This window comes from Mauremys mutica, chromosome 12, assembly GCF_020497125.1.
Source record: "Mauremys mutica isolate MM-2020 ecotype Southern chromosome 12, ASM2049712v1, whole genome shotgun sequence".
NCBI classification, from domain to species: Eukaryota; Metazoa; Chordata; order Testudines; family Geoemydidae; genus Mauremys; species Mauremys mutica.
This window is the reverse complement of record NC_059083.1, coordinates 80,969,316-80,995,341: the sequence shown is the minus strand read 5'-3', so window position 1 is coordinate 80,995,341 and position 26,026 is coordinate 80,969,316. Positions and strand designations below refer to the sequence as shown.

Genomic DNA, 26,026 nt, shown 5'->3' with positions numbered 1-26,026 from the left:
TGTCTGCTGCTTCTGCCAGTTTAGGCCCGTTGGCGCCCCCTGGCGGTGGAGTTGCAAGCGCTGGCGTCAGTGCTGGCGCTGGTTCTGCCGCTGGTTGCTTTTCCAGTTCCGGTTCTGGGACTGGATGTACTATGGCTGCTGTAGTTGTTGGCATGAGATCCGGTTCCACCACCTCTGTCTGGGTCTCTGGTAACACAGACAGGGTCCTGGTGGATGGCTCAGGAACAGGGATGGGAGTGCCTGCTTGTTTGGCCTGGCCGCGGGTGACCACTCCCCCCCTCTTGGCCAGCTGCACATGGTTGGCCAAGTCTTTCCCCAATAGCATGGGGATGGAATAATTGTCATAGACAGCAAAAGTCCACTTTCCTGACCAGTCCTTGTACTGGTCTTCAGGGATGCTGTACCCATGGCAGGTCCTTTTAACCTTTTTGACTCACCTGCCATGTAGGTGGGAAATTTCTTGGGATGGGGAACAGTGCCTTCTGGTGCTGGCCACACCCCTCTGCAGTCAGTGAATTTTATGTGTGGCTTGCTGATGTTGCTCTTTGGTGCTGGCCACACCCCTCTGCAGTGAGGGAATTGGGTTGCTTGCTTCCCAATTCCTAACCCTTTCTATTCCCGAGAGACTGAATAGAAAAGAAACAAAACCTTTTCATTTGCAAATGTGTAGTTGCTGTTTGCTGATATACTGAGAAAACCAAAAAACAAAACAAAACCTGGTTTGTCCTGTTTCTAGCAACTTGCTAAGTACCTCACAGTGGGGGTCCTTCTAACAGCCTGTTAGAAAAACTTGCACCTCTTCCCTAGCTGTTTTCAAGCAGACAAAGAAAAAAGAAAAAAAAGAAGCTGGTGCTACTTAGTACCTGCGAGAAAAGTCTAGTAAATCCTCTCAGGGATTTGTATTCCCTGGCTCCAGAGGATTTCAAAAGACACAGGGAAAAAAAATGTGGCTGGAGGGTTTGTGTCTCCCCCCCCCAAACCTGTTTTCCCCACTGGATGGGAATGTACTTTGTCGAGCACTTCCCCCCACCTTAGGAATCCTGAGTGATACCTGATATCACAAAGGAAGGACACACCTCTAGGGAAGAGTTTTTCCTCAGCATAGCCAGCAGAGAAAAAAAACTCCTCCTAACCCTGAAAACTGCTTGAAACTGCCTTTTCCTGAAGCTGCCTGTCCAAGCAAACAGAAGAAAAACTGCTTTCAACAAAGCCTGCTGGAACTTAATTTCCTCCAGCCAACCTGGCTGAAACTGTAAACTCCCTCTTCTCTCAGGTTGCTTTCCTGCTCTAGAAGAAGAGAATAGCTCCCTTCAGCGTAGCCCAGCTGAAAAAAACTGCTTGTAACAATGGGTTCGAAACTCCGCTGCCACCATGTCAGAGTCTACCCTCACTTGAAACTGGGCGGTTTCAAAGTGAGGACCCGCATGCCACCATGTCAAGGTCTCACCCCCACTTGGAGCTGTTCGGCTCCAATGTGGGGACCTGACTTGGTTTCCCTCTAAACTAAAATTCTAGTTTAGATCTAGTAAGCTGCCACCATGTCATGGGATCTCACCCCCACTTTGAGCTTGTGGGTTCAAAGATGGGGACCCGCAGGTATTCTGCCACCACCCTAACCCTTAGGGTGGGGTTCCTTCTCGCTGCCACCACTCAATTAAGAAATGTGAATTGAGACACAGTCCTTCCCCAAAATCCTAGGGGATTCCAAGAGCCCCAAATCCATGGAGTTCTTACACCCAGGAGAAACAAACCATTTCCCCTGCTTCCTCCCCCCTCCCTTTTCCTAGGAGAGATACCGGGATCCAACTACAGAGGGATACCTCCCCCTCCCCTTTCCCTGAGAATCCACCCAAGGAAAGACCAACAAGTCCTTAATAGAAAAGAATTTATTAAAGAATAAAAAGAAAATACAGAATCTCTATGAGCCCAAGCTGGACACTCATAGGGTATAACCTTATCAGTCTCTGGAGAGAATCCCCTCTCCCCCTTTTTCTCAGTAAAAGCAATATCAGCAAACAGGAATAAAGCATTTCCTTTAGCAAACACACAATTGCAAATATAGAAATCAAATCATAAGACTAATTCGCCTTTCTAATTAATACTCACTATTAATTAGTAGAAACTACTCCAGGAGAACTTGGAGACATGACTGTCCTCTTTTAGATTCAAAAACAGTTCTCACAAAGACAAAGGCTTCCCTCCACAGAGATTTGACATTATCTCGTCTCTGATTGGTCCTTTGGTCAGGTGGTCACCAGGTACTACATGTTAACCCTTTCCAGGGAAAAGAGACCTTAACCCTGATCTGTTTATTTATGACAACATAGCATCTTAAAGATGGTATCTGCAGAAGTACAGCAGCAAGATGGGGCATTATTTCATCTGTGAAAGAAGGAAGAGTAATCCCCAATGAACTGCCAGCACTTCCTGCAGCACCTGTTTTTCCTTGTTGATCTCCCATCCAAATACTGGCCAGGCCTGACCCAGGGGAGTGTTGAGATCACTCCCTGAGGTACCTTTGGCTGCACCATGTAATCTGGTTAGCTTGAAAAGTTTTTAGTTTTGTTATATTACAAAATAGGAAGTGCTTTCTTTCTTTGACTTTTTTTTGTAAAGGTCATTGCTTTGAAGGTCTGTAATTCAGTTCTGGTGTAGTTTATTGAGTTAGGATTAGATGTTCAGTCATGTCAGGTTTCTTGCAAGGAGGCTGTTTTTAAAGGAAAGTGAAATAATGATGAGTGCAAGTCTAGGACCATTATTGTATGCATTGTAGTTGTAGCCATGTCGGTCCCAGGATATTAAAGAGACAAGGTGGGTGAGGTAATATCTTTTATTGGACCAATTTCTGTTGTTCTTCACCAAACAAGGAGCCTCCACTGGAGAAGTAGATAGCATCATGGAACTGGTCACCCGAATACCCAGAAAGAACCTGCTTCAATATAGAAATAAAACCCCCTTTGACTGCACACCCAGGAGCGGCTCTAGCCATTTCGCCGCCCCAAGCACGGCGGCATGCCGCGGGGGGGCACTCTGCCAGCAGAGCGCCCCCCGCGGCATGCCGCCGCAAGCACGTGCTTGGCGTGCTGGGGCCTGGAGCCGCCCCTGTGCACACCACCTGTTGTCACCTATCATTCTGCACTGGAACCGCTACAGCTACAACCAATACTGAAAAAAATCTTTCCTGAACCTGCATTTCTTGCCTTCAAACACAACACCCTCCACCCCCAAATCTCTCCAAGCTCACTAGATGCAAGCTCCCCATAGACCAGGACACCAACGGAAATGGATGATACCAAGCTGTGAGGGGTTGCAAGTGCTTTGGAGGATAGGATTAAAATTCAAAATGATCTGGACAAACTGAAGAAATGATCTGAAGTAAATAGGATGAAATTCAATAAGAAAAAATGCAAAGTACTCCACTTAGGAAGGGACAATTAGTTGTACACATATAAAATGGGAAATGACTGCCTAGAAAGGGGTACTATAGAAAGGGATCTGGGGGTCATAGTGGATCACAAGCTAAATATGAGTCAACAGTGTAATGCTGTAGCAAAAAAAGCGAACATCATTCTGGGATGTATTAGCAGGAGTGTTGTAAGCAAGACATGAGCAGTAATTCTTCTGCTCTACTATGCACTGATTAGGCCTCAACTGGAGTATTGTGTCCAGTTTTGGGCACCACATTTCAGGAAGGATGTGGACAAATTGGAGAAAGTCCAGAGAAGAGTGACAAAAATGATTAAAGGTCTAGAAAACATGACCTATGAGGAAAGATGGAAAAAATTGGGTTTGTTTAGTCTGGAAAAGAGAAGACTGAGAGGGGGAAGTACGTAAAAGGTTGTTACAAGGAGGAGGGAGAAAAATTGTTTTTCTTAACATCTGAGGCTAGGACAAGAAGCAATGGGCTTAAATTGCAGCCAGGGAGGTTTAGGTTGGACATTACGAAAAACTTCCTGTCAGGGTGATTAAGCACTGGAATAAATTGACTAGGGAGGTTGTGGAATCTTCGTCATTGGAGATTTTTAAGAGTAGGTTAGACAAACACCTGTCAGGAACGGTCTAGATAATACTTAGTCCTGCCATGAGGTGGTGGGACTGGACTAGATGACCTCTCAAGGTCCCTTCCAATTCTATGATTCTTTGATTCTAAAGTGGCACCAGACCCTGTCAGAACAGCAGATGCAAAACCTGCAGACATAACTCCACCACTACAATGATCAATGCAGGGATTTGGAGCAATCAAATTTTTGAATTGCTCCATTCCGGCTCTGCTCCAGCTCCGGGCATAAATGCTCCCACAGTACACCTTTCAATGGATCCCTCACATGTCTATCACAACATGTGGTATACCTCATCCAGTGCACTAAATACCCCAATAACAACTATGTGGGTGAAACCAGACAATCACTGCATTCTGAAATGAGCTCACAAGAAAATAAGACAAAACCACGCTCTCAACTGTGGGTGAACACTTTTCACAAAGCAATCACTTAATATCTGATCTATCAGTCCTTATTCTCAAAGGAAACCTGCACAACACTTTCAAAAGATGATCCAGGGAGCTTGAATTCATTACTCTGCTAGACATTAAAAATCATAGACTGAACAGTGAGATTGGATTTATGGCTTATTACAACAACCTGTAACCCACTGACTCCTTGCTTTTGTCCTATGACTGCAGAGGTGTTAACAGGCCATTCTACCTTGAATGGTCCCTTAGAATATATGCTAGCTACTCATGCTAAACATTTGTTCCACCTTGCATTTAGCTGTTGCACTTGGAGTACCTTTCTCAGACCTGAAGAAGGGCTCTGTGTGGCTCCAACGCGTGTCTCTTTTATCAACAGAAGTTAGTCCAATAGAAGATATTACCTCACCCACCTTGTCTCTCTAGGGGTATGTCAGAGTCTACCCTCACTTGAAACTGGGCGGTTTCAAAGTGAGGACCCGCATGTCTTCCCCCACCCCAAAATCCTAGGGTAGGTCTCCCCTTCGGCTGCCACCACCCGGTCAATTCCGTGGGCCGGGACACCCCTGTTTCCCCCCTTGGGAACACAGATCAATTCACAGAGGAGGAACCTCCCCCCTCTTCCCTCTCTCCAGCCTGCTCTGGAGACAGAGGTGCCTGGATTCAAACGCCTTGAATCTCACACACACAGGGAAGCAGCCCACTTCCCCCTCCCCTTCCCCTGAATTTCCCCAAGGGAAGGAATTAACCAAGTCCAAAGAAAAGAAAAGAATTTATTAAGAGAACAAAAGAAAATATAGAATCTCTATGAATCCAAGCTGGGCACTCATAGGGTATAACCTTGCTAAGTTCTGGAGAGAATCCTCTCTCTTTCTCAGTACAACCAGTACAAGCAGAATTAAGAATAATCAATAACAAACACACAGAATTGCAAACATAGGATTATTAGATAAGGACACAAAGTATCTTTCTAATACTCACTATCTTGACTAGAAGAAATTAGTTCAGAAAGGTGGAACTTGTAGGGACTTGATTAACTCGTCTGGTCTCTTGAACTCCAACCGGCCAAAGACAAAGACCCCCCCAAACAGAGGGAAAAGTTCCCTCCTAGGAGTTTCAAATTCTCTTCCCTGATTGGTCCTCAGGTCAGATGCCCACCAGGTACTATGCTTTAACCCTTTACTAACTATTCATGACAGGGTACGTCTACACTACGGGATTATTCCGAATTTACATAAACCGGTTTTGCAAAACAGATTGTATAAAATCAAGTGCGCGCGGCCACACTAAACACATTAAATCAGTGGTGTGCGTCCATGGTCCGAGGCTAGTGTCGATTTCTGGAGCGTTGCACTGTGGGTAGCTATCCCGTAGCTATCCCATAGTTCCCGCAGCCTCCCCCGCCCCTTGGCATTTCCGGGTTGAGATCCCAGTGCCTGATGGGGCAAAAATCATTGTCGTGGGTGGTTCTGGGTACAGCCTCACCCTTCCCTCCCTGAGCAGCAGACAACCGTTTCGCGCCTTTTTTGCTTGGTGAACTGTGCAGACGCCATAGCACAGCAAGCATGGACCCTGCTCAGCTCAATACCGCAATCGTGAATGTTTTAAACACCTCGCGCACTCTCGTGCAGTCTATGGTGAACCAGGACCTTCAAACCGAGGCGAGGAGGAGGCGGATACGGCAGTGCGGCGATGACAGTGATGAGGACATAGACACAGAATTCTCTCAAACCGCGGGCCCCTGCGCTTTGGAGATCCTGATGGTAATGGGGCAGATTCTATCCATTGAACGCCGATTTTGGGCCCGGGAAACAAGCACTGACTGGTGGGACCGCATTGTGTTGCAGGTGTGGGACGATTCCCAGTGGCTGCGAAACTTTCGCATGCGTAAGGGCACTTTCATGGAACTTTGTGACTTGCTTGCCCCTGCCCTGAAACGCCATAATACCAAGATGAGAGCAGCCCTCACAGTAGAGAAGCGAGTGGCGATAGCCCTGTGGAAGCTTGCAACGCCAGACAGCTACCGGTCAGTCGGGAATCAATTTGGAGTTGGAAAATCTACTGTGGGGGCTGCTGTGATGCAAGTAGCCAAAGCAATCACTAAGCTGCTGCTACGAAAGGTTGTGACTCTGGGAAACGTGCAGGCCATAGTGGATGGCTTTGCTGCACTGGTATTCCCTAACTGTGGGGGGGCGATAGATGGAACCCATATCCCTATCTTGGCACCGCAGCGCCAGGGCACCCAGTACGTAAACCGGAAGGGGTACTTTTCAATGGTGCTGCAAGCACTGGTAGATCACAAGGGACGTTTCACAAACATCCACGTGGGACGGCCAGGGAGGGTTCATGACGCTCGCGTCTTCAGAAGCACTACTCTGTTTAAACGGCTGCAGCAAGGGAATTACTTCCCAGACCAGAAAATAACAGTTGGGGATGTTGAAATGCCTGTCGTTATCCTGGGGGACCCAGCCTACCCCTTGATGCCATGGCTCATGAAGCCATACACAGGCAGCCTGGACGGTGGTCAGGATCTGTTCAATTACAGGCTGAGCAAGTGCAGAATGGTGGTGGAATGTGCATTTGGCCGTTTAAAGGCGCGCTGGCGGACATTACTGACTCGCTCAGACCTCAGCCAAACCAATGTCCCCTATGTTATTACTGCTTGCTGTATTCTCCACAATCTCTGTGAGAGTAAGGGGGAGACCTTTATGGCGGGGTGGGAGGCTGAGGCAAATCACCTGGCCGCTGATTACGCGCAGCCAGACACCAGGGAGATTAGAAGAGCACACCAGGAAGCGGTGCGCATCAGAGAAGCTTTGAAAACGAGCTTCATCAATGGCCAGGGTACAGTGTGACTGCTGTGTTTGTTGATGAACACCCAACCCCCTTGATTGACTCAGTCCCTGTAAGCAACTCCCCCTCCCCCTTCGAGTACAGCTTACTTATGCAAATAAAGTCACTCTCATTTAAAAAGCATGAATTCTTTATTAATTCATTATAAAAAGAGGGAGAGAAGTAAGGGTGTGGTTTGGGAGGAGGATAGGAGGGATGGAGAAGGCCATTAAAAAAAATTCACAGTAACGACAGCCTTCTGGTTGGGCTGTCCACGGGGGTGGAGTGGGCGGGTGCACGGAGCCTCCCCCCACGCGTTCTTACACGTCTGGGTGAGGAGGATGTGGAACATGGTGAGGGTTGAGGGTGGTTATACAGGGGCTGCAGCGGCACTCTGTGATCCTGCTGCCGTTCCTGAAGCTCCACCAGACGCTGGAGCATGTCAGTTTGATCACACAGCAGCCCCAGAGTTGCATCCCGCCACCGCTGATCTTCCTGCCGCCACCGCTGATTTTCCTGCCGGTCTTCCTGCCGCCACCTCTCATCTCGGTTGTCCCTCCTGTCCTCACGTTCATCCCTCCTGTCCTCACGTTCACTGGCCTCTTTCCTGTAATTTGATACCACGTCCTTCCACTCATTCAGATGAGCTCTTTCATTGCGTGTAACTTCCATAATATCCGAGAACATCTCATCTCGCGTCTTCTTTTTCCTCCGCCTTATCTGTGCTAGCCTTTGGGATGGAGGAGGGATGGTTGAAAAATTTGCAGCTGCATGAGGGAGATAAATATTTAGAAAGATACATTTTACAGAACAATGGTTATACTCTTTCACAGTGAACAGCACTATTCACCTAGCACATGTGATTTCCCTACAAGGTCGCATTTTTCATCTTAATAGTGAGTGCTTGCAGCTCTGGAGTTACAGATCTCACAGACACAGGTCCAGGCATCAGAATTCAGCTTGCATGCGGCCATGGTAAGCCACTGTCTTTCGGCTTCTGTAGTGATTTACCCCTCCCCCCCAACGCATGGCTAATACCACGCTAGCTCCCTGCTAATCAACAACCTTCCCACCCCCCCACCCACTGCGTGGCTGGTAGCTTGGGGAAGATCGCCGGTGACCAAACACAAAAAAGATCGGCATTTCACTCCTCCCCTCCCCCCGCTTCGCTACGTGCAGGAAAGGTTTTTTTTTAAGCTGCTGCAGTCCACGAACCCAGTAGAAAAATGGCCACCCCCCTTACTTAAATTCCTGATTTTTAACCAGGTTATCCTGAATGATATCACTTTGCTGAGGATAACACAACAAGATAAAGAGCGGATGCTTCTTGAATGCCAGCAGTCACCGGGACCATACGCTGCTGTGCTTTGCCATGCAATGATACCTGATTACTTGCTACATGCATGGCGTGGTAAAGTGTCCTACCATGGTGGGCGGAACAAGGCTGCCTTGCCCAGAAACCTTCTGGAGTACCTACAGGAGCGCTTCATCGAGATGTCCCTGGAGGATTTCCTCTCAATCCCCGGACATGTTAACATCCCAAGTCCTCAGGGCAAATCAATCATTAAAAAAGGCTTGCTTAAAAAACAATGTTTGCTATTTGCAAAGGTACACTCACCAGAGCTCCCTTCCATGGCGTCATTGTCTGGGATAGTTGCTTGTGAGGGCTGGGAGGAGGGTAATTCCGTCAGGGTGATAAAAAGCTCCTGGCTGCTGGGGCTCACGGAGTGCTGTGTGCTCTCTGCTAGGTCTTCCTCCTCTTCTTCATCTTCATCTTCCCCGTCTGCATAATCCTCAGCCATGGCAGAGATTACAACCCCCACCTCGGAATCCACAATCAGGGGTGGGGTACTTGTGGCGCAGCCCCCTAAAATTGCATGCAGCTCAGCATAGAAGCGGCATGTTTTTCGACCTGCCCCGGACCTTCCGTTTGCTTCTTTGGTTTTCTGGTAGGCTTGTCTGAGCTCCTTAACTTTCACTCTGGACTGCACTGAGTCCCTGCTGTGGCCTTTATCCGTCATAGCCTTAGAAATTCTTTCAAATACTTTTTCATTTCGTCTTTTGGAACGCAGTTCTGTTAGCACTGAATCCTCTCCCCATATAGCGATCAGATCCAGTACCTCCCGTGCAGTCCATGCTGGGGCTCTTTTTCGATTCTCAGGAGACTGCATTGTTACCTGTGCTGATGAGCTGTGCATGGTCACCTGTGCTGATGAGCTCTCCACGCTGGGGAAGCAGGAAATGAATTTCAAAACTTCGCGGAGCTTTTCCTGTCTACCTGGCCAGTGCATCCGAGTTCAGAATGCTGTCCAGAGCGGTCACTGGTGCACTGTGGGATACCGCCCGGAGGCCAATACCGTCGATTTGCGGCCACACTAACCCTATTCCGATATGTTAATCCCGATATTAGCGCTACTCCTCTCGTCGGGGAGGAGTACAGAAACCAATTTAAAGAGCCATTAAAATCGATATAAGGTGCCTCCTAGTGTGGACTGTTGTGGCGTTAAATTGGTTTTACGCTCCTAAAACCGATTTAAACGCCTAGTGTAGACCAGGCTTAGGATTATTAGTCATAGGTAGCTGCATAAGGGTTAATATTGTCAGAAGAGTTCCATTAAGAGTCTCAAATTTATTTGACAACTTGTCAGATGTGGTGGAGTCTTAAAGATGAACTGTAAAGGAATTTTAAAAAATAATGAAAAATTCCAAGTCCTTCCCAGAATATGTATTCTAGAGTTCTGGGGGCTTCCCTCTCTCCCCATGCTCCAAAAGCTGGAGACAAACTTCTAAAGGGTAAAGAATGCAGTTCTGCTATAGGTAATATCCCGAACTCTGCTCCTGAAAAGTTTAATATTTAAAAAAAAACAACAAATTTTTCATTTGTATGTTTCACTTTTTAAAAAGTTACATCAACACCTCCAATACACCCTCTTTTTAAAGAGAGCACTTTAAAGTGTACCTCAGGTTGCCAACGCATATTAAAGGTCTTAAAAAAAAAAACAGCTAAACAAAAAACCCACCTTCTAGGCCACTGATTTTTTTTAATTTTTTTAAATTTTTTTTGTCTCTTGCTTGAGTGATCACTTAAGGCAGGGTTTACTATATTCTGATATTGATCTGGAATCTTGAATAGTGTGTTCACATTACTTTTTAATAAAGCATTTCAGTTAGACATTGACTAATCCAGGATGCTTGGCAGAAATCTATTGGCATCTGATCTCCATAATGTACAGCAATATGGGCCCTGGAAATGAAGAAATCTTAGCAATGCAAGACTTAAGTAAAGCTTTATTAAATTTCTTCTGAGAACTGGAGTGAGCCTGCTGGATGTTTATGAGAATTCAGTGAGATTGCAGATTAACAAAGTAAGAATTAACGCAGTTCTGCTGGAACAAAAAGAGAACTTTCATAGCTTTCTTATCTCCAATTTTTCTTCCCACTCTTAATAGAATGCTTAAAATGTTGCTTGTTAAGGGATGGATTAACAAAGCTGAACTTGAACTCTTTGTGAGAGTTATAAGGTAGCAACGAGAATTACAGCATCAATAATAAGTGGTGAATTTTTTCGCTAAGCATTATTATCTTCTCTTGTTTCTAGATGAAGACTGTTAGCGTTGCCTTAGTTTTGTGCCTAAACGTAGGTGTTGATCCTCCTGATGTGGTGAAGACAACTCCCTGTGCGCGTCTGGAGTGCTGGATAGGTAAGCTTATTGAATATCTTTGGGAGCAGTTTGGAAACGTTGCTTTGTCTCATTAATGTTCAGGTGTATGAGCTCATTGCAGCCCCACCAGCATGCCTTTCCTTGGCTAAAGGTAGGTTGAACAAAAGAAAATCTGTGACATCTGATTTGAATATGTCTGTGTAAATAAGTCCTTGCCTACACTACACAATTAGGTCAACGCAAGCTGCCTTGTGACAACCTAGCTGTGGAAGTATCTTTACTTAAGTTTGGCTCCTGCCGACGTAAGTGCCTTTCTTTGCTGATTTAGTAACACCACTTCCCCGAGTGGCATAGAGTTATGGTTGATGTAATTAGGTCGACAGTGTCAGTGTAGACACTGCGTTGCTTACGTTGACTGTAAATGGCCTCGTTGAGCCATCCCATAATGCCCCACACTGGCAATTTGATCGATACAAGCACTTCTGATAAGGATGCGTACTACCAATATAAGGAACCAAGTATGCACACAACTGTGGTGGCTGGATGCCGATATAAGTTAAGTCAACATAATTTGGTAGTGTAGAGATGGCCATAGGCAATTATTTCCCCAACAGTAAGTGCTGTGGTATGCTCTTCTTCCTGGTTTATTCCAAAATGCAACATGTGGAGGAAAAAGATGATTCTGTTAGCTGTTTATTTTTTTTAGGCTTGCAAAGAGCCTTAAAAATACCATGTCCTACAAAACTCTTTGGCTACTTTGGATTGGGGGCGTGAATTTAGAAGTTAAGGATACTTCCCAGAAACTGTCCTGCTGACAGCCCTTACTCTTACGAATGTTTGCTTCATTACTGTGGTGGTGGATACTTGTCCCTGGCCTTTTAATTGAAAATGGGGATTTCCCTTATGGTTTGGGGACAAAAGTTAGATTGCTGTCAAATTTGTCTGGTACTAATAATGTTAGGATGTGAAGTATTTCTCGTGTGCAGGCTGTCTAACAGCTGTGTGTTTTCAGTAAATGAAACCTAAAGCCATGCCCTCTAGAACATGCAATCTTGGTGCTTACAGCAGACTGAAGCAAATTCTCCATTGTACAGAGTTCCTGGTTTTCAAAATTGGCTATCTCCTGTTCCCACCTTCACTGAAACTGGTATTCAACTTTTCTTACCAAAAATGTTACAAATGCTGAAGATGTTGTTGAAGGAGGAGGGCGAGGGATAGCTCAGTGGTTTGAGCATTGGCCTGCTAAACCCAGGGTTGTGAGTTCAATCCTTGAGGGGGCCACCTAGGGATCTGGGGCAAAATCAGTACTTGGTCCTGCTAGTGAAGGCAGGGGGCTGGACTCGATGACCTTTCAAGGTCCCTTCCAGTTCTAGGAGATTGGTATATCTCCTTTTATTAGTTAAAAAGCACTGAACATGCACCCACAAATGTATCCAAATGCAACAGTTGTATTTGGTGGAATGAGCAGTTTGTAGCATTAATTTCTTGAGTGAAAATGAAATTCACCAAAAACTAAATTGGGTGGGGATAGGACAAAATGAAGAACAATCAGGACTCATCCAGATATGATAATTAGTGATTGACATCAACAAGAAAAAATTAGTGCAGTTCTTCTGTTTTAATTTAAAATATATAAAGTGCCTTTTAAATTTTAACGTAAATTTAAAATAGTCACATAAAACCTGTACTGCAATGTAGTTTTGAGATAACAAAAGCATGGATTATGGTAACAACTTCTGGATATGAAAGACTCCTTCATAATATTTTAGCCAGATGCAGGTGGAGGGGAGAGAGCTGTCCTGGGTAGTGATGTTATAGGGCCATTTAACAGCAGTTATGAATTCTAGCAAGGTGAGGGATTGGTGTGCATATCTCTTGTAATTTGCCCTCAATGAGCAGAGAAACACGTTTGAACTTGTTTTCTATTTGTCTTCGTGAAAGCTAAGGTTAACCATTAGGCCTCTACTCCAGGTAATACACACAGTTTCCATAATGCTTCCTCTCCTTTCTAGAGGAATGACACCTGTCCTTTCTTCTTGTTTTGTTTTGTTTTATGGTCAGACATTAAATGCCACACCAGTAATGAAGAAAATGCCATTCTAGAAGATGCATGCCCTGTAGCATGCGAAGAAAAATCTCTGTTTAAACGTGGTATAAATGAGCCGAATGCTGAACAGGGGGAAATGTAATTCTACAGAAATCTCTTTTTATATATACCACCTAATAGAAGTTGTGCATCAAAGCAAGGCAGGAGTATGTAGAGAGGTTTGTCAGGGCCTTGTTGGGAAATGCATTAACTATAAAGCTGTGCTTGATATACATAAAGAAATGCCCATTTTCGTCCATTTATTTAAAATGTCAGAGCATGTGTCTGTAAAAGTCACAAGAAAATGAAAGTGTTTCGCTTGAGCTCTTTATCCCTCCCCCCTGCCAAAAGTGCTGCAGCCATTGGGACTGCCATGCAAACTGTAAAACTATCATTGCTACAGTCTTAATCAGCTTTAGTTGTTGGTCTTATTTTGTAACTAAATGGAAAAATTACTGCCTCTTCCCTATCTCAGTAAAGAGAAAATGTAATATATTGACTTATTCCTGTATAATAAATCAATAACTAAAATTATAAAGAGGTCCTATTAATCGCTCCACAAATGCCACTCCCTATGCACATTGCCATCTAATTAGTCAAATTCTGCCAAGGATATTGCTATTTTCAAGCTTTAGTGTGAGATTTGATAATGAAAGTCCTATTCTTGTCCAGCATGAAATCCTCTAGAAGGCACAGGTTAGCTCATAGCAGCCTTAAGAGTGGATGAGTAAACTTTTAAAAAAGTTACTTATTGAATGTGCCTATTCTAGTCTCCCTGGTTTCCAACCTCAGGTTATTAACACCTTCGTTCGCTGGTTTTATAGAGTGACACCAAGTTCATTATTTTTGTATAAGGCTCTGAAAGGGCCTCATGAAAAATGCTAGTACCCCTGAGGCGTTCCAAAGCCCACAGTACACATTTCTTCACTGAGTGAAACTGAAGTATTGTTCATTAGCCTTTTTATGCATTTTACTAAATTCAGCTTGAACTGTTAAGTAATCCTGTACAATTGCCACTGTGTTTTGTTTTTTAATCATAGGGGTACTGCGGTAGCACCTTTGTGAAGTTAACTTGCTATCAGCATTTCTATGATGAAATCTGAGGGGCTTTTGAAGATTTATTATTCACCAGTTCCAAAAGGCTTGTGGTTGAAATTTGGCTTAAATGGCAATAGGCCTACTTCAGTTTTTCCACAATTTGCTTGTTTTCAGAAAAGTGGCAAAAATACATTGTTGCAGTTTAAAATAGAGAGTTTTTTGTCTAGAGACTATATTGGTGACTGTTGGAACTGCAGGATCATTAGTGCAGAGTGCCCTGCTTTTGCATTAAAGGAGCTTTTGCATTAAAGGACTGATCTTCCCCAAAGAAATAAATGGCTAAATGTTCATTAATTTCTGAATAGGGCCCTATCAAATTCAAGGACCATTTTGGCCAATTGCACGATTATAGGATTTAAAAAATAGTAAATTTCATGATTTCAACTATTTCAATCTGTAATTGTAGGGGTCCTGACCCAAAAAGGAGTTGTGGGGGAGGGGGTCCACAAGGTTATTGTGCAGGGGAGTTGCGGTACTGCTACCTTTACTTCTGCGCTGCTGCTGCTGGTGGTGGCGCTACCTTCAGAGCCGAGCCGCTGGCAGAGCTGCCACCAGCAGCAGTGCAGATGTAAGGATGGCATGGTATGGTGCGGTGCTGCCTGCAGAGCTGGGCCCTCCGTCAGCAGCAGCCACCACTCTCCGGCCGCCCAGCTCTGAAAGCAGCGGCACAGAAGTAAGAGTGGCGTGGTATGGTATTGCCACCCTTCCTTCTGCGCTGCTGCTGGTGGGGTGCTGCCTTCAGAGCTGGGCACCCAGCCAACAGCCATTGCTCGGCAGCTGCCCAGCTCTGAAGTCAGCGCAGAAGCAATACCATGACCCCCCCTAAAATAATCTTGTGACCCCCCAGCAACTCCCTTTTGGGTCAGAACTCCCAATTTGAGAAATGCTAGTCTTCCCCATGAAATTTGTATAGTATAGGGTAAAAGCACATGAAACACTAGATTTCATGGTGGGAAACCAGATTTTTACATATTTTTCATGGCTGTGAATTTGGTAGGGCCCTATTTGTGAAGCAAGGCTTGACCTTAGTTTATGTAGATAGCTCTTCTTGGATAAAACTGAATGGGAGAGCCCATGGATTTTCTTCTCTTTGTATCTCTTCCAAAATCTCAGTCCTTGCAAAAGCATTAATGATTCACCTCCCAAAATGCTTAAGAAATAAACCTTTCTATGAAGAAAAAAATGGTATATTTAAACTTTAGTGTTGATTTTTGGTATATACTGCTATCCTGCTGCCCACCTTGGCAACTGTTTGTGTACACTGTTGACATCTGCTTGGCAATAGCCAGAAAGAGCTTTGAGGAGCTGGAGTCCTACCTGCCATTTGACTTTGACATCTTGGCCAAGAACTATTTGAAGTGGCGACAGAACCTAAATGTGTTCTCCATCTCACCAGCCGGTTAGCTCATTTACAGCTACAGATCTTTCTGAACAATCAGCCAATCATTTTTGAACTGTACCCTACTTATTTGGGGATGAAGCCTGACTGCTCTGTCCTTTCAGTAACACATCAAGAAGATATGCTAAAATCCAGTTTAGATTCGCACTGCTCCGCGGGCTTGCCAGCTACTCATGGGGCTTTAGCGCTGCACCTTTATAGACATCTACCAATTTCCTCATTATTGTGTCTGTTGAATACTGTGCAGCAGCTTGGGGCTCCAATAGTCATTGTGCAAGTTGGACTCGATCAACCCTGCCCTTTGTATCCTTACTTTTGCCATGTGGACAGTTCCAGTCTCCTGGCTAGCATTGCTCCCCCGATGGTTAAATGTGAAGGCAGGGCCCTGGCCACATTATTGTATGCAGCCAATTGTTCAAACAGCTTACTTCACAACTTCATCTCAAAGCCATGTCAAAAAACTGGCTTGAAGTCAGATGCCCCTTTACTGGAATAGTTGAGCCTCTCAAATGGTATGTTGGACACAACCTTTCTAAGGAACAATGGCAACAGGTGATATGGGACTATATTTTGGATCTCTGGTGCATTTCTTGGCAGATAGACAACTCAGATCTGCATCTCCTAGTCTCTCCAAATCAGATTGTGTGTGCCCCTCAGAACAATCATATGACTTGAAAGATTGTTCTTGTTGTTATAACAGAAGATGTTGTGGTCGCAAGTGGTGTAACTTACATCTTTACTGTTGGGGCTTCCTGAACTCCGGGCTCAAGAACAAACAGTGTGCCATCTGGCTATGAACTGCTCTATCATCTTGTTGATGGAGGGTGCACTTGATGGGTCCAGATGCTGCTGCTGTGTTAGGGGCTACATCATTTTCTTAACATCTAGTTCATTGTTTTTGCTGTTAGAAGCCATATACCAGAAAAAGCTTTTGGTCTTTTAAGAAAATCTCAGTAACCATAAAAAAAACCCCTTAGCTTCTCCCATACTTTATAAAGTGGTGTTATGAAATTCTGGTGCTGGAGGTATGCAATGGAGTATTTATGCTAAAGAAAACATTTAAAATAAATATGACTTCATCAATTTTATGAACCTTGCTTTTTTAATCAATAAGATTCTACATTAACTGGTCAGTACTAGCTTCTAGATTCTTGATACTCATTGTGGCCAGTTACACGGCCATGGGCTTTGAGTAAAGCAGATAAAGAGCAGCTGAAATTGCCAAGTATGTTGGAACAGTGACTCTCCACTGTCTAGGGAGATGAACTTTGTGCTCAAAAGTATAAAAAGCTTTAAAAAGGAGTTAATCACATCACTGTTGATAAACCAAGTATATCCAAGTATTAATATAAAATCTAGGTCCTCTCACTGCCATTGTTCCCCTCACCCCCGGGATTGGTGTATTTTTTTTTATTGTTATCGGCTCTTATTTATATTTAAAAACCTAAAGTTACACCTCACATTTTTCCTAAGAAGATTTTGACTTCCCACTTTGAGAAAAAATGTTCTTATTGCAAGTATTGCAAACATTGCTGCTCTTCAATTCTGTATAACAGTAGATAAACTTGGGGTCAATTCCTGTGGATACTGCCCTTAGGTAACTATGGTGAAAAGCTTTGTGAATGAATTTGAAACTGATGGTTTTACTTTAAAATAAATACCTTGAATCATGAAAGAAGCCTGTCTTAGAATATCATGAACATATTTTATCACATGCACTAGCCGGGGGGCTGAAAGTGAGGAAAACTTTATTCTCTCTTACAAAGGTTGTAGATCATACTTTGGCACAAATAGTGACTACCCAGATCATTAATTTTGTCATCTGAGTTCATTTTGAACTTGATAGAAACCTAGCCTGGAGTAAGTGAAGTTGGGTTATGGAGTCAAATACTCATTGAGGTGGATTTTTTTTTTTGGCGTTGTGCAAAAGCAGGCAATTTAGTAGTGATAAAAAATACTCATTTATGTTTTCTATTTCTAGATCCTCTGTCAATGGGTCCTCAAAAAGCTCTGGAAACGATTGGTGCAAATTTACAAAAGCAGTATGAAAACTGGCAGCCCAGGGTAAGTGGATGTATTTGTTCTTGACTTTCCCCACAGTACCTGTCCCTGTAGACCCGATACTATTACGGGAAAACTGGCTTAGGTTAAAAAGGAAGTTATGCATCTATTATATAACTGAGTGATCTCACAGCCTCCATTCCTTGCCTGTCCATTCTCGTGGACAGGCTCTCAAACTCAGTTAGCTTTATGCTTCATGTGTCTCTTGGCTAACGCTTTGTTTAACCATGTCAGGGGTAATTGTTCAAACTCTAGATGCTACATTGATATATTTATTAATTTTTTTTTTTACTATTAGTGGACGTTTTGGAGAATTTTAGACCTTTTTTGCAGATCATGGTCTCTTTTCTGTAGTGATAATGTTCTTGGTACATTTATGCAACCTCAGCTAGTTGGAATGTGTATCTCTCGGCTCCCACGTAGTAGTGCATTTCTTAATGTTTTAGATGGAACAAACTAATAATCTTGTAAGGCCCATAGCTAATAGATGTTCCTGGTTTTGTTGAGAGAGGTACTTTTAAGATTCAGTCACTGACTGTTAACTCTGCCTAATGCATTGGTTCTCAACCTGTTTACCATTGTGTACTGCATATGCAGCTCTTAGTGTTATGTGGGGTGCATCCACATTTTATCCATCCATCTATCTATCCATCCATACACTACCTGTATGGCTCTGAGGATGTCACATGGGCTGCAGCTGTGTACTGATTGGGCCGCGGGTTGAGAACCACTGGTCTAATGTATGGCAGGTATATATTTTTGAAATGAAAATTTAATGAAGATTTGATCATAATGCCATAAAGCAGGTGATAAATAGCCAGCAGCTTACAGCTGTCTTTTCATTCCTTACTTTAAAATCACTTTTGAACCTTTGGTAAATTTCTTTGCTTCCTGATATTTCAATGTTCAACATTTTAGGAGCCTTGTTAAGGCTCACAAAGATGGAAGTTTATCATGTAATTTTAAAAAAAATAAAAATTTAAAACCTATTGAATTAACCCCAGCATCATTAATTTCCTAGTTTGTCCTGTCTATGTCCTTTTCTACAAGTCTTATCTTAGACTGTGAGCTATTTGGGGCAAAACCTCTTCCTGTACTGTACAGCATTGAGCACATTGTCACTATTACAACAGTAACTTCTCAATATGAAATGCATTTTATGTGACCTGGTTTGATCAGAGGAGAAGTAGCTTTACCAGTTGGGTTTGACTAAAATATATGTTGTGCTTTTATATCCTATACCGGAGGTTGAAATTGTTTTATTTCCTAATGTTTGTGAACTTATATTCTCCATTTAATGAAGGACTAAGGGAAAGGTTATTGTTTCATCTTTTCCTTTTAACTTACATTTTCAATATTTTGATCACCATCTTTGAGGTTCATATACCTTGTATGTCAGCAAGGGGACTGCTGTGCTTCCCGCCTGCTATACTGACAATCTCATTGTTTCATGTACAAAATTAATCTACTATTTTTTCTGGCTGAAATCTTCATCAGTGGATGGTTTAGGAGCATGTCCTGAAATCTGGAAAATTTCTTTGGTATTTTGTTCCACTCAAAGCAGCGATGCTTGCTGAGAGAGACTTTGCTTTGGTTTTAGCAATGCCCTCAGCTAGTTTTAATCAGTCATTCTAGTTAAAATCTAATTGGTTATGCGTTGACATGAGGATGTTTCATAATTAATTGTTTCTATATAATTTATAAAATCAATATAGATAATAAATTTTGTTTTTTTGTTTGGTCCTTGAGCCATGAGGCACCCAGTCTTGCTGTTATCATGGCAGGCATCTCTTCCTGAAGACATTTTTGTTCTTTGTAAGGTCTTTGTTCAAGCTGATAGGTATCCATTAAGTATTAGTACCTTTATCGAGCATGGCTTTGGTGATGGGGTATTCTTCCATTGGAGCAGAAATGGTTCCCTTAGAGTACAGTTGCTGTAGGAGTCCTATTCTGTCCTGTCCTGTCCTCTATAGGTTCTCATACCACTCTCCATCACCATAGTATGTGAATGCGTTTCAGTAGGGCATTAAGTAATGCAATTAAACATCTATCACGTGGCATGATTTCTCTCATTGGGTATGTCTACACTGCAATTAAAAACTCATAGCTAGCCTATGCCTGCTGACTTGGGCTCAGGTTCTGGGGCTGTTTAATTCCAATTTGGACTTCCAGGCTGGGGCTGCAGCCTGAGGTCTGGGACCATCCCACCTCACAGCATCTTAGAGTCTGGGCTTCAACCCAAGCCCAGAAGTCTACACTGCAATTAAACAGCCCCTCAGCCCAAGCCTTGCGAGTCTGAGTCAGCTGTCAAGGCCAGCTTTTGGTGTCTAATTGCAGTGTAGACATACCTGTTGTCTCCCCAGGTGAAGAAGGGTGTGCAGTCTTGATTTGCAGCGTTTTTGGTAGGGTGGTTTCTTGATTTTAAATATACAGGTGTGTGTGTGTTGGAGAAGGCAAAGTCAAAGAAACTCACTTTGCACCTGCAGTGAAAGATGGTGAGGTTTGTGATGGTCATTCATTCCTGGGCTGGTTCATTCCACAGTCTTAGAGCAGCCCCCATGTAAGTTGTCTCCAGCACAGAAGATCTTTACCCTTATTGTAGAGAATTCCATTGTGTCAGAAGAGCAAAGTTATTGACCACAGTCTACCTTTTCTGATACACTAAAGAAAAGTCACAAGTTTAGTAGAGGATGTAGAAGGTGTAGTGAAACTAGGCAATCTTTCAATCCATTATCATAGTCCCTACATTTTCTGTCTCAAAGCCAGAGAAACAGTAAAATTTAAGCAGAGATGATTAATCTATTCAGAGTAGTCTCTACCTGTTAATAGCATTTAATTTTCCTATTATTTCATGGTGACGGGATGGGAGCGAACAGCCAGATTTACAGATCACTTTTTCTATACAACTGTTTTCAGTTAAGTATTTAATGGATGTGGTGTTTTGCATCAGCATTTCATTCTTTTAATATATATTTGTTTGAAGGCCCTGTCCTAATTGTAACGCAAAACGTGTTTAAGACAAGTTAATTTTCTTTTTGCATTTTCATTTTGGGTATACCGGAAACTTTCTCTTTTGATTCCCCTTTTTCAGGTAAAGGGTTTAATAATTTTGTGTTGCACAGAAAACCCAATTTCATAGGCCTCTTCCTTTAACTGTTTTCTTTGAGCTCTTATGTAACTTGTAGTATTATAAGGTTACTTAAAGGGGGTGTGAGAGACAGCTTTGAGTACAAGATCCTCCTGAGTACTGACAAGAGTATACCCTGTGTGTGAAACATCAAAATAGTTGTAATGAGTGACACTGGTTATTACACATGATTGCATTTATTAAATTTCCTCTCTTTCAGCAAAATAAGTTGGTCCAATAAAAGATATTACCTCACCCATCTTGTCTCTGCATTTATTAAGTAATGGAATTTTAAATTTTCATAGTACAGGCCATGTCCGGTATCTTCCATTTCAACAGTAATTGAGGAAATTAATGCTCTGGAACACATCTGATGTAAAACTCATAATATACTGTGTGGAATCTAACATTATAACAGTAAAACACCTTGGTGCACAGTAAAAACAAACGTGTTTCTATGCTGTTTTAATAACTGAGCCCATGGTACTGGAGACTGGTGAACAGGCTTCTGTAGCAGCAGGTACTCTGTGTGTGGGCAGACCTCATGCTGCCTTGTAGAGTTTGCACAAAACATGAGGCAATTACTGAGCTCAGATATTTGTGTGCAAGGTGCCTGGTTCTTAAAAGTAAATCACAGCCCTTTGAAACATTGCAAAGCTAAACACGTACCACTTTATTGCACTCTACAGGGCTCTTGAGTTTTCTGCAGTAATAAAGAGAAGTTGATGTAACATCTGCAATAAAACAATAGGAATGTTATTGAATTTCCTAGATCTTTGATGTAAATATTAATAGATCTAGTTTTGTCTCCTTTGCTGTTTCTGACATGGCTGGAGATTTGAGGGAGGGAAGAAGACTTGGAAAGGGAAAAATTTGGCAATCTGAAATGAGGCCAGGTCATTAAAACCTTCTAAGAGAGCTAGCTTTGTGGAGCTGCCTGTGTGAACTAGGAAACGCCTGTCAATATCTTTCGTATAGTGCAGGCATGAATAGTGCTAATTAATTGTACACTGGCCACTGAACACCTAGGATGGTCCTCACAGTACAGTCCACCCAAGAATTATCACAGGACATCACTGCCAGTGCAGTCTTGTTTGTCTGACGTTCTTCATAGGATGTTGTTTGAATCAATGTCTAGGAAATTATTGGTTTAAAATAAAAAATACAAATACACTGGGCAGAAATCCTGAAGAGGGGCAAGCTTGAAAATTCTATTTGTTTCGGAAAGCTCCCAGGCTGTGTCTGATACACATTTCCTTGCCAGGTCTTATTGAGCCCCTTTCTAAATAATTTATCAGTTTGCCATTGCTTGAAGTATTTCTTCTGATTAAATTTAAGACTTTGCTTTATTGCTGTGTAGCTACATAAATTTGTGTGCTGCAGGAGGGGGAAAACACTTCAGCTGTTGTTTCATGTGCAAAATACTGCAGTTAAATAACATTTCAGTCATTTCATTGCAAGTCTCAAATGAAAGTTTTATTGGGAAAAGGGAGTAGGAGATTACAAAGCTGCGGGCATACAGTGAAGAATTTCTCTCTCTGAAGAATTTTCCTAACAAATTAGAATTTTGGCAGTTCAGCTTGGAGATAATTTAGGTGGTGGTGAAAAAAATGAATTGGGGAAAAAGCAGCCTTTTCTATACACTGCCACCCTCCTCTCCTGGAGCAAAATACTTGATAGGTTTACTTTAGAAATTCTTCATGTACTCAGTAAAAATATTTAGATGAGAGAAACTGATTAAACTTAAATGGTATCTATCAATATGTATTCTTCCCTTCCTTCTCCTCACAGGATACTGACACCATCTTAAATGTAATGATAGGGAATAGTCAATTACACCTGTAGCAGCTTGGTCTATGTGTGAGGACAGAGTGTGGTGAAGGTTTAAATTTTGCTGAGTGAGATGATGATTGGTGTTTCTGTTGGCAACAGTGCATAAATACACCAGGAAAATCCATCATGCAGTGCAAAGGGGATGAACTTCCCTTAGCTTAGTTCCCTGTGTGAAAAACCAAGAGACATAGTTGAGCATGCAGTAAAGTGGGAACAATAGACATCTGATTGTTGACAGCACTACTGCAGTGATGTGTTTCACCAATATGCAGACACGACTGTGGCCCCCTTCTGTACAGAGTCTGCTGCTACATGAATCAAAAATTGGAAGTTCATCTAAGCACAGCCTGAGGCTTGAGTTCTTGTTTAAATGTTTTGAAGAATTTTTGTGACAGAGAGAGATGATTGTGGAGCAGAGGGGGTCATGTGGGAGGGTGAGAAAGAAGGGCAGCTTGCTACAGTCATGCTTTACAATTTAGTATTCCTTTTCTGATGCCCTTGCTTGAGAGAACACAAATGTTTTTCTGCAATGTCTTGGCTGGAGTCCTCTGAATCGGGCTAGAACTGCCTGGGTATAAAAAGCACTAATTCCCCATTGTAGTTTGGCTGTTAAGCATGTAGCATTATACAGAAACTGCATTGTAAAAAGTCTTCCCGTGGTCACTGACAGGTTCTCATAAGCGTGCTGAATATCACCGCTTGCTCTAGTTGTAATGATCAGATCTTCAGCCTCCTGGCTTCTACCCTTCCCTGGACGCCGAGGTCTGCTTACTTCATATTGTGTATGTATTTGTGACAAATTGCAAATGAGGATGTGTAGCCAAAGGCAAAATTGTAGGCTGGATGGCACACAGTTTACATAATTCAGGATCTGATGTGAAGTAGTTTGCAGCATATGCTCATTAAATTTGCATGAATTTAGATTTTTTTTCTTTTTGATTGACTGTGGTTTTTGACTTTTTTTTCTTTTAACTCCAAACTGCTCAGAATACTCGGAGTAATGTTGGCTCCAATATATGTTTTGTTTGAATTTCACCCTTGTTTTAACAATGCTCCTTTTCTCTCTTCCCACCCTGCACTTCTGCAGTGCAGTCACTATTCAGAGTCACTGAACTGTGCTCCTGAATCAGAGGCTTCTGCAATACCATACTTTATTCTCACACAATAACTTCCTCAACTCCTTGCAGGCCAAAAAGTGATGTTTAATAAGTGTTTCTGAATAAAGGTCAGGTTAAGAAACCTAGCTTAAAATAATTCTCCACATTCCTGCACTGCCACTGCGTCACATTAGTGACACACAGAAAATGAAATCTCATATCTGTGTGCTCCCTTATCATAACTAGACTGAGCAATTTGACCTTTTAAGAACTTTATTTTCTGTGTGTGTGTGCGCGCAGTGTGGCACTCATTACTACTGTGCTGAGTACCCTAAATGCTACAGCTATATACTAGTAGGGCTTTGCACAGCCATCTGGAAGACTGAGATTCAGGAGTTTGTGCAATTCCCTCATGTACTCCCTGGCAATGATGAATGTACAGCAGAGGCAGTAAGTTTGATCAAGCAGGGAAGAGTACTCTCATAAACTCCAAGGCCAGAAGGGATTTTCATGTTCATCTAGTCTGACCTCCTGCATAGCACTGGCCATAGAACTTCCCCCAAATAATTCCTAGAGGACATCTTTTTGAAAAACATCCAATCTTGATTTAAAAATCAAGTGATGGAGGATTCACCATGACCCTTGGTAAATTGTCCCAATGGTTAATTATCCTAACTGTTAACAATTGACACTTTATTTCCAGTTTGAATTTGTCTAGTTTCAATTTTCAGTCATTTTATACCTTTTTCTGCTAGACTGAACAGTCCATTATATTATTAAATATCTGTTTCCTATGTAGATACTTACAGACTAATCAAGTCACCCCTTAACCTTCTCTTTATTAAGCTAAATAGATTGAGCTCCTTGAGTCTGTCACTATGAGGCATGTTTTCTAGTCCTTTAATCATTCTTGTGACTCTCCTCTGAACCGTTGGCAATTTATCAGCATCCTTCTTGAGGGTGTTGTCCAAGAATGGCAAACCCTTTGGAGTTGGTGTTGACCAGCTTGTTGGCCAGAATGTTGTTATAATTTAGGGCCTCAGAAGCAAGGAGATGGAATTATTCAGGCAAACCGATTTTGTAGAGGTTGCTTTGCTGATCTTAGCATCATGTTTGCAACGCTTAGACTCCACTAGTTCAAATCCCAGCAGGTGACTCATCTCTTTGTTCCTCTTATTGAGGTCCTTTCCGCTCTGTATGCACGCTAAAGATCCCATGGTGGTATTTGTAAGACGAGGAAAATTTCTTCCTTCATAGATTTTCAGTATCTTGATTGCTGCTCTTTATTCCTGAGGTGATTGCATTTTACTGGTGATATATCTACATTTTATTCTGTGCTTGTGTGTGGCTTTTTATTCTTTTTTTTTATGTTCTGCTTTGTTTTTTGAGTTATGTTTGGTTTATGAAGGTGCTAACACTTGGTTTATTACGTATGGGAAACAGTCATGCTTGAGTGATATTTTTAGTGCCATTGTTTGCGGGTGGTTTATTTAACTTTGACATTCTTTTTAATTTGATACTTAGCGACCATGGCAAAAATAATTGTGTATAAATAAAATAACTGTGTGCCACTTTGGGACCCTTCAGGATGAAAGAGTCTACCAAAATGTTTATTTTTTTAAAAATGTCACATGATTGAATAAATGAACCAAAAATGTGTTAACTTAGTGGTTCTCAGTGTGTCTGGAAAAGGCACCTGCTGGGAGTGACCAATGGAGAGCTGGTAGTCACATGGTTCTGAGTGTTTTCTTTGTTTCCTGACGTTGCTTTTGAAGTTGCCACACAGAGGTTAATGTTGACTGTCAATGGGAAGGGAGTTAATGGAGATATAGTCTTGGGACTAAGATGTAGACTACATTATGAAAAAAATTGAGAGCCTGTTAACTTACAGGTTGGAAATCACAAGTAGTAAGTGAGGAAAGTCAAACTTGGTTCACTTTCTTTTTATTCACCTGGAATATAAAATCCCCAACTTTCCTTTTTTGGTAGAGGAGTGTGTGAAAATTCAATGAGCAGAACTGATTTAGGAACTCTCCGTGTTTCCTATGCAGTTCATCCATGTACTTGTCTTCCTCACTCTTTTCCTGTTGGGCCCACAAGTTTTTCTAGGCAGTGACTCTAAAGTTGCAACAACTCTAGCCAGCTTTAGACACCTTGTTTGTTACATTGGCTTGAAGCATCTCTTATCTCATCCAGCAGTAGTAGTGCAGAATTCTGTGGACTATGAGAATTCTGTGTTTGTGTTTTACTTTAATCACCAATATGAAGGCATTAAGATAACCAGTATTCATTTTGATCATGCTAATACAACAGAGACCGTAAAAGCAAAAGCTCGTTGTCCAACCTCAGAGAGAGAGAGCCCA

At 42.5% G+C, this 26,026-nt stretch overlaps 1 protein-coding gene across 7 annotated transcripts in view; it reads left to right on the top strand.

Annotated features, from left to right (window-relative positions):
• RPTOR (regulatory associated protein of MTOR complex 1) overlaps nt 1-26,026 on the top strand; it is a 284,447-nt gene that overhangs the window by 35,683 nt on the left and 222,738 nt on the right. For 5 of the 7 annotated variants that reach the window (XM_044983135.1, XM_044983136.1, XM_044983134.1 and 2 more), the window contains exons 2-3: nt 10,899-11,001; nt 17,527-17,609. The exons of the other annotated variants lie outside the window; for them this stretch is intronic. In XM_044983135.1, coding sequence (XP_044839070.1) covers nt 10,899-11,001; nt 17,527-17,609 — 186 coding nt within the window. The remainder of the gene's footprint in view (nt 1-10,898; nt 11,002-17,526; nt 17,610-26,026) is intronic. 7 annotated transcript variants of the gene reach the window in all.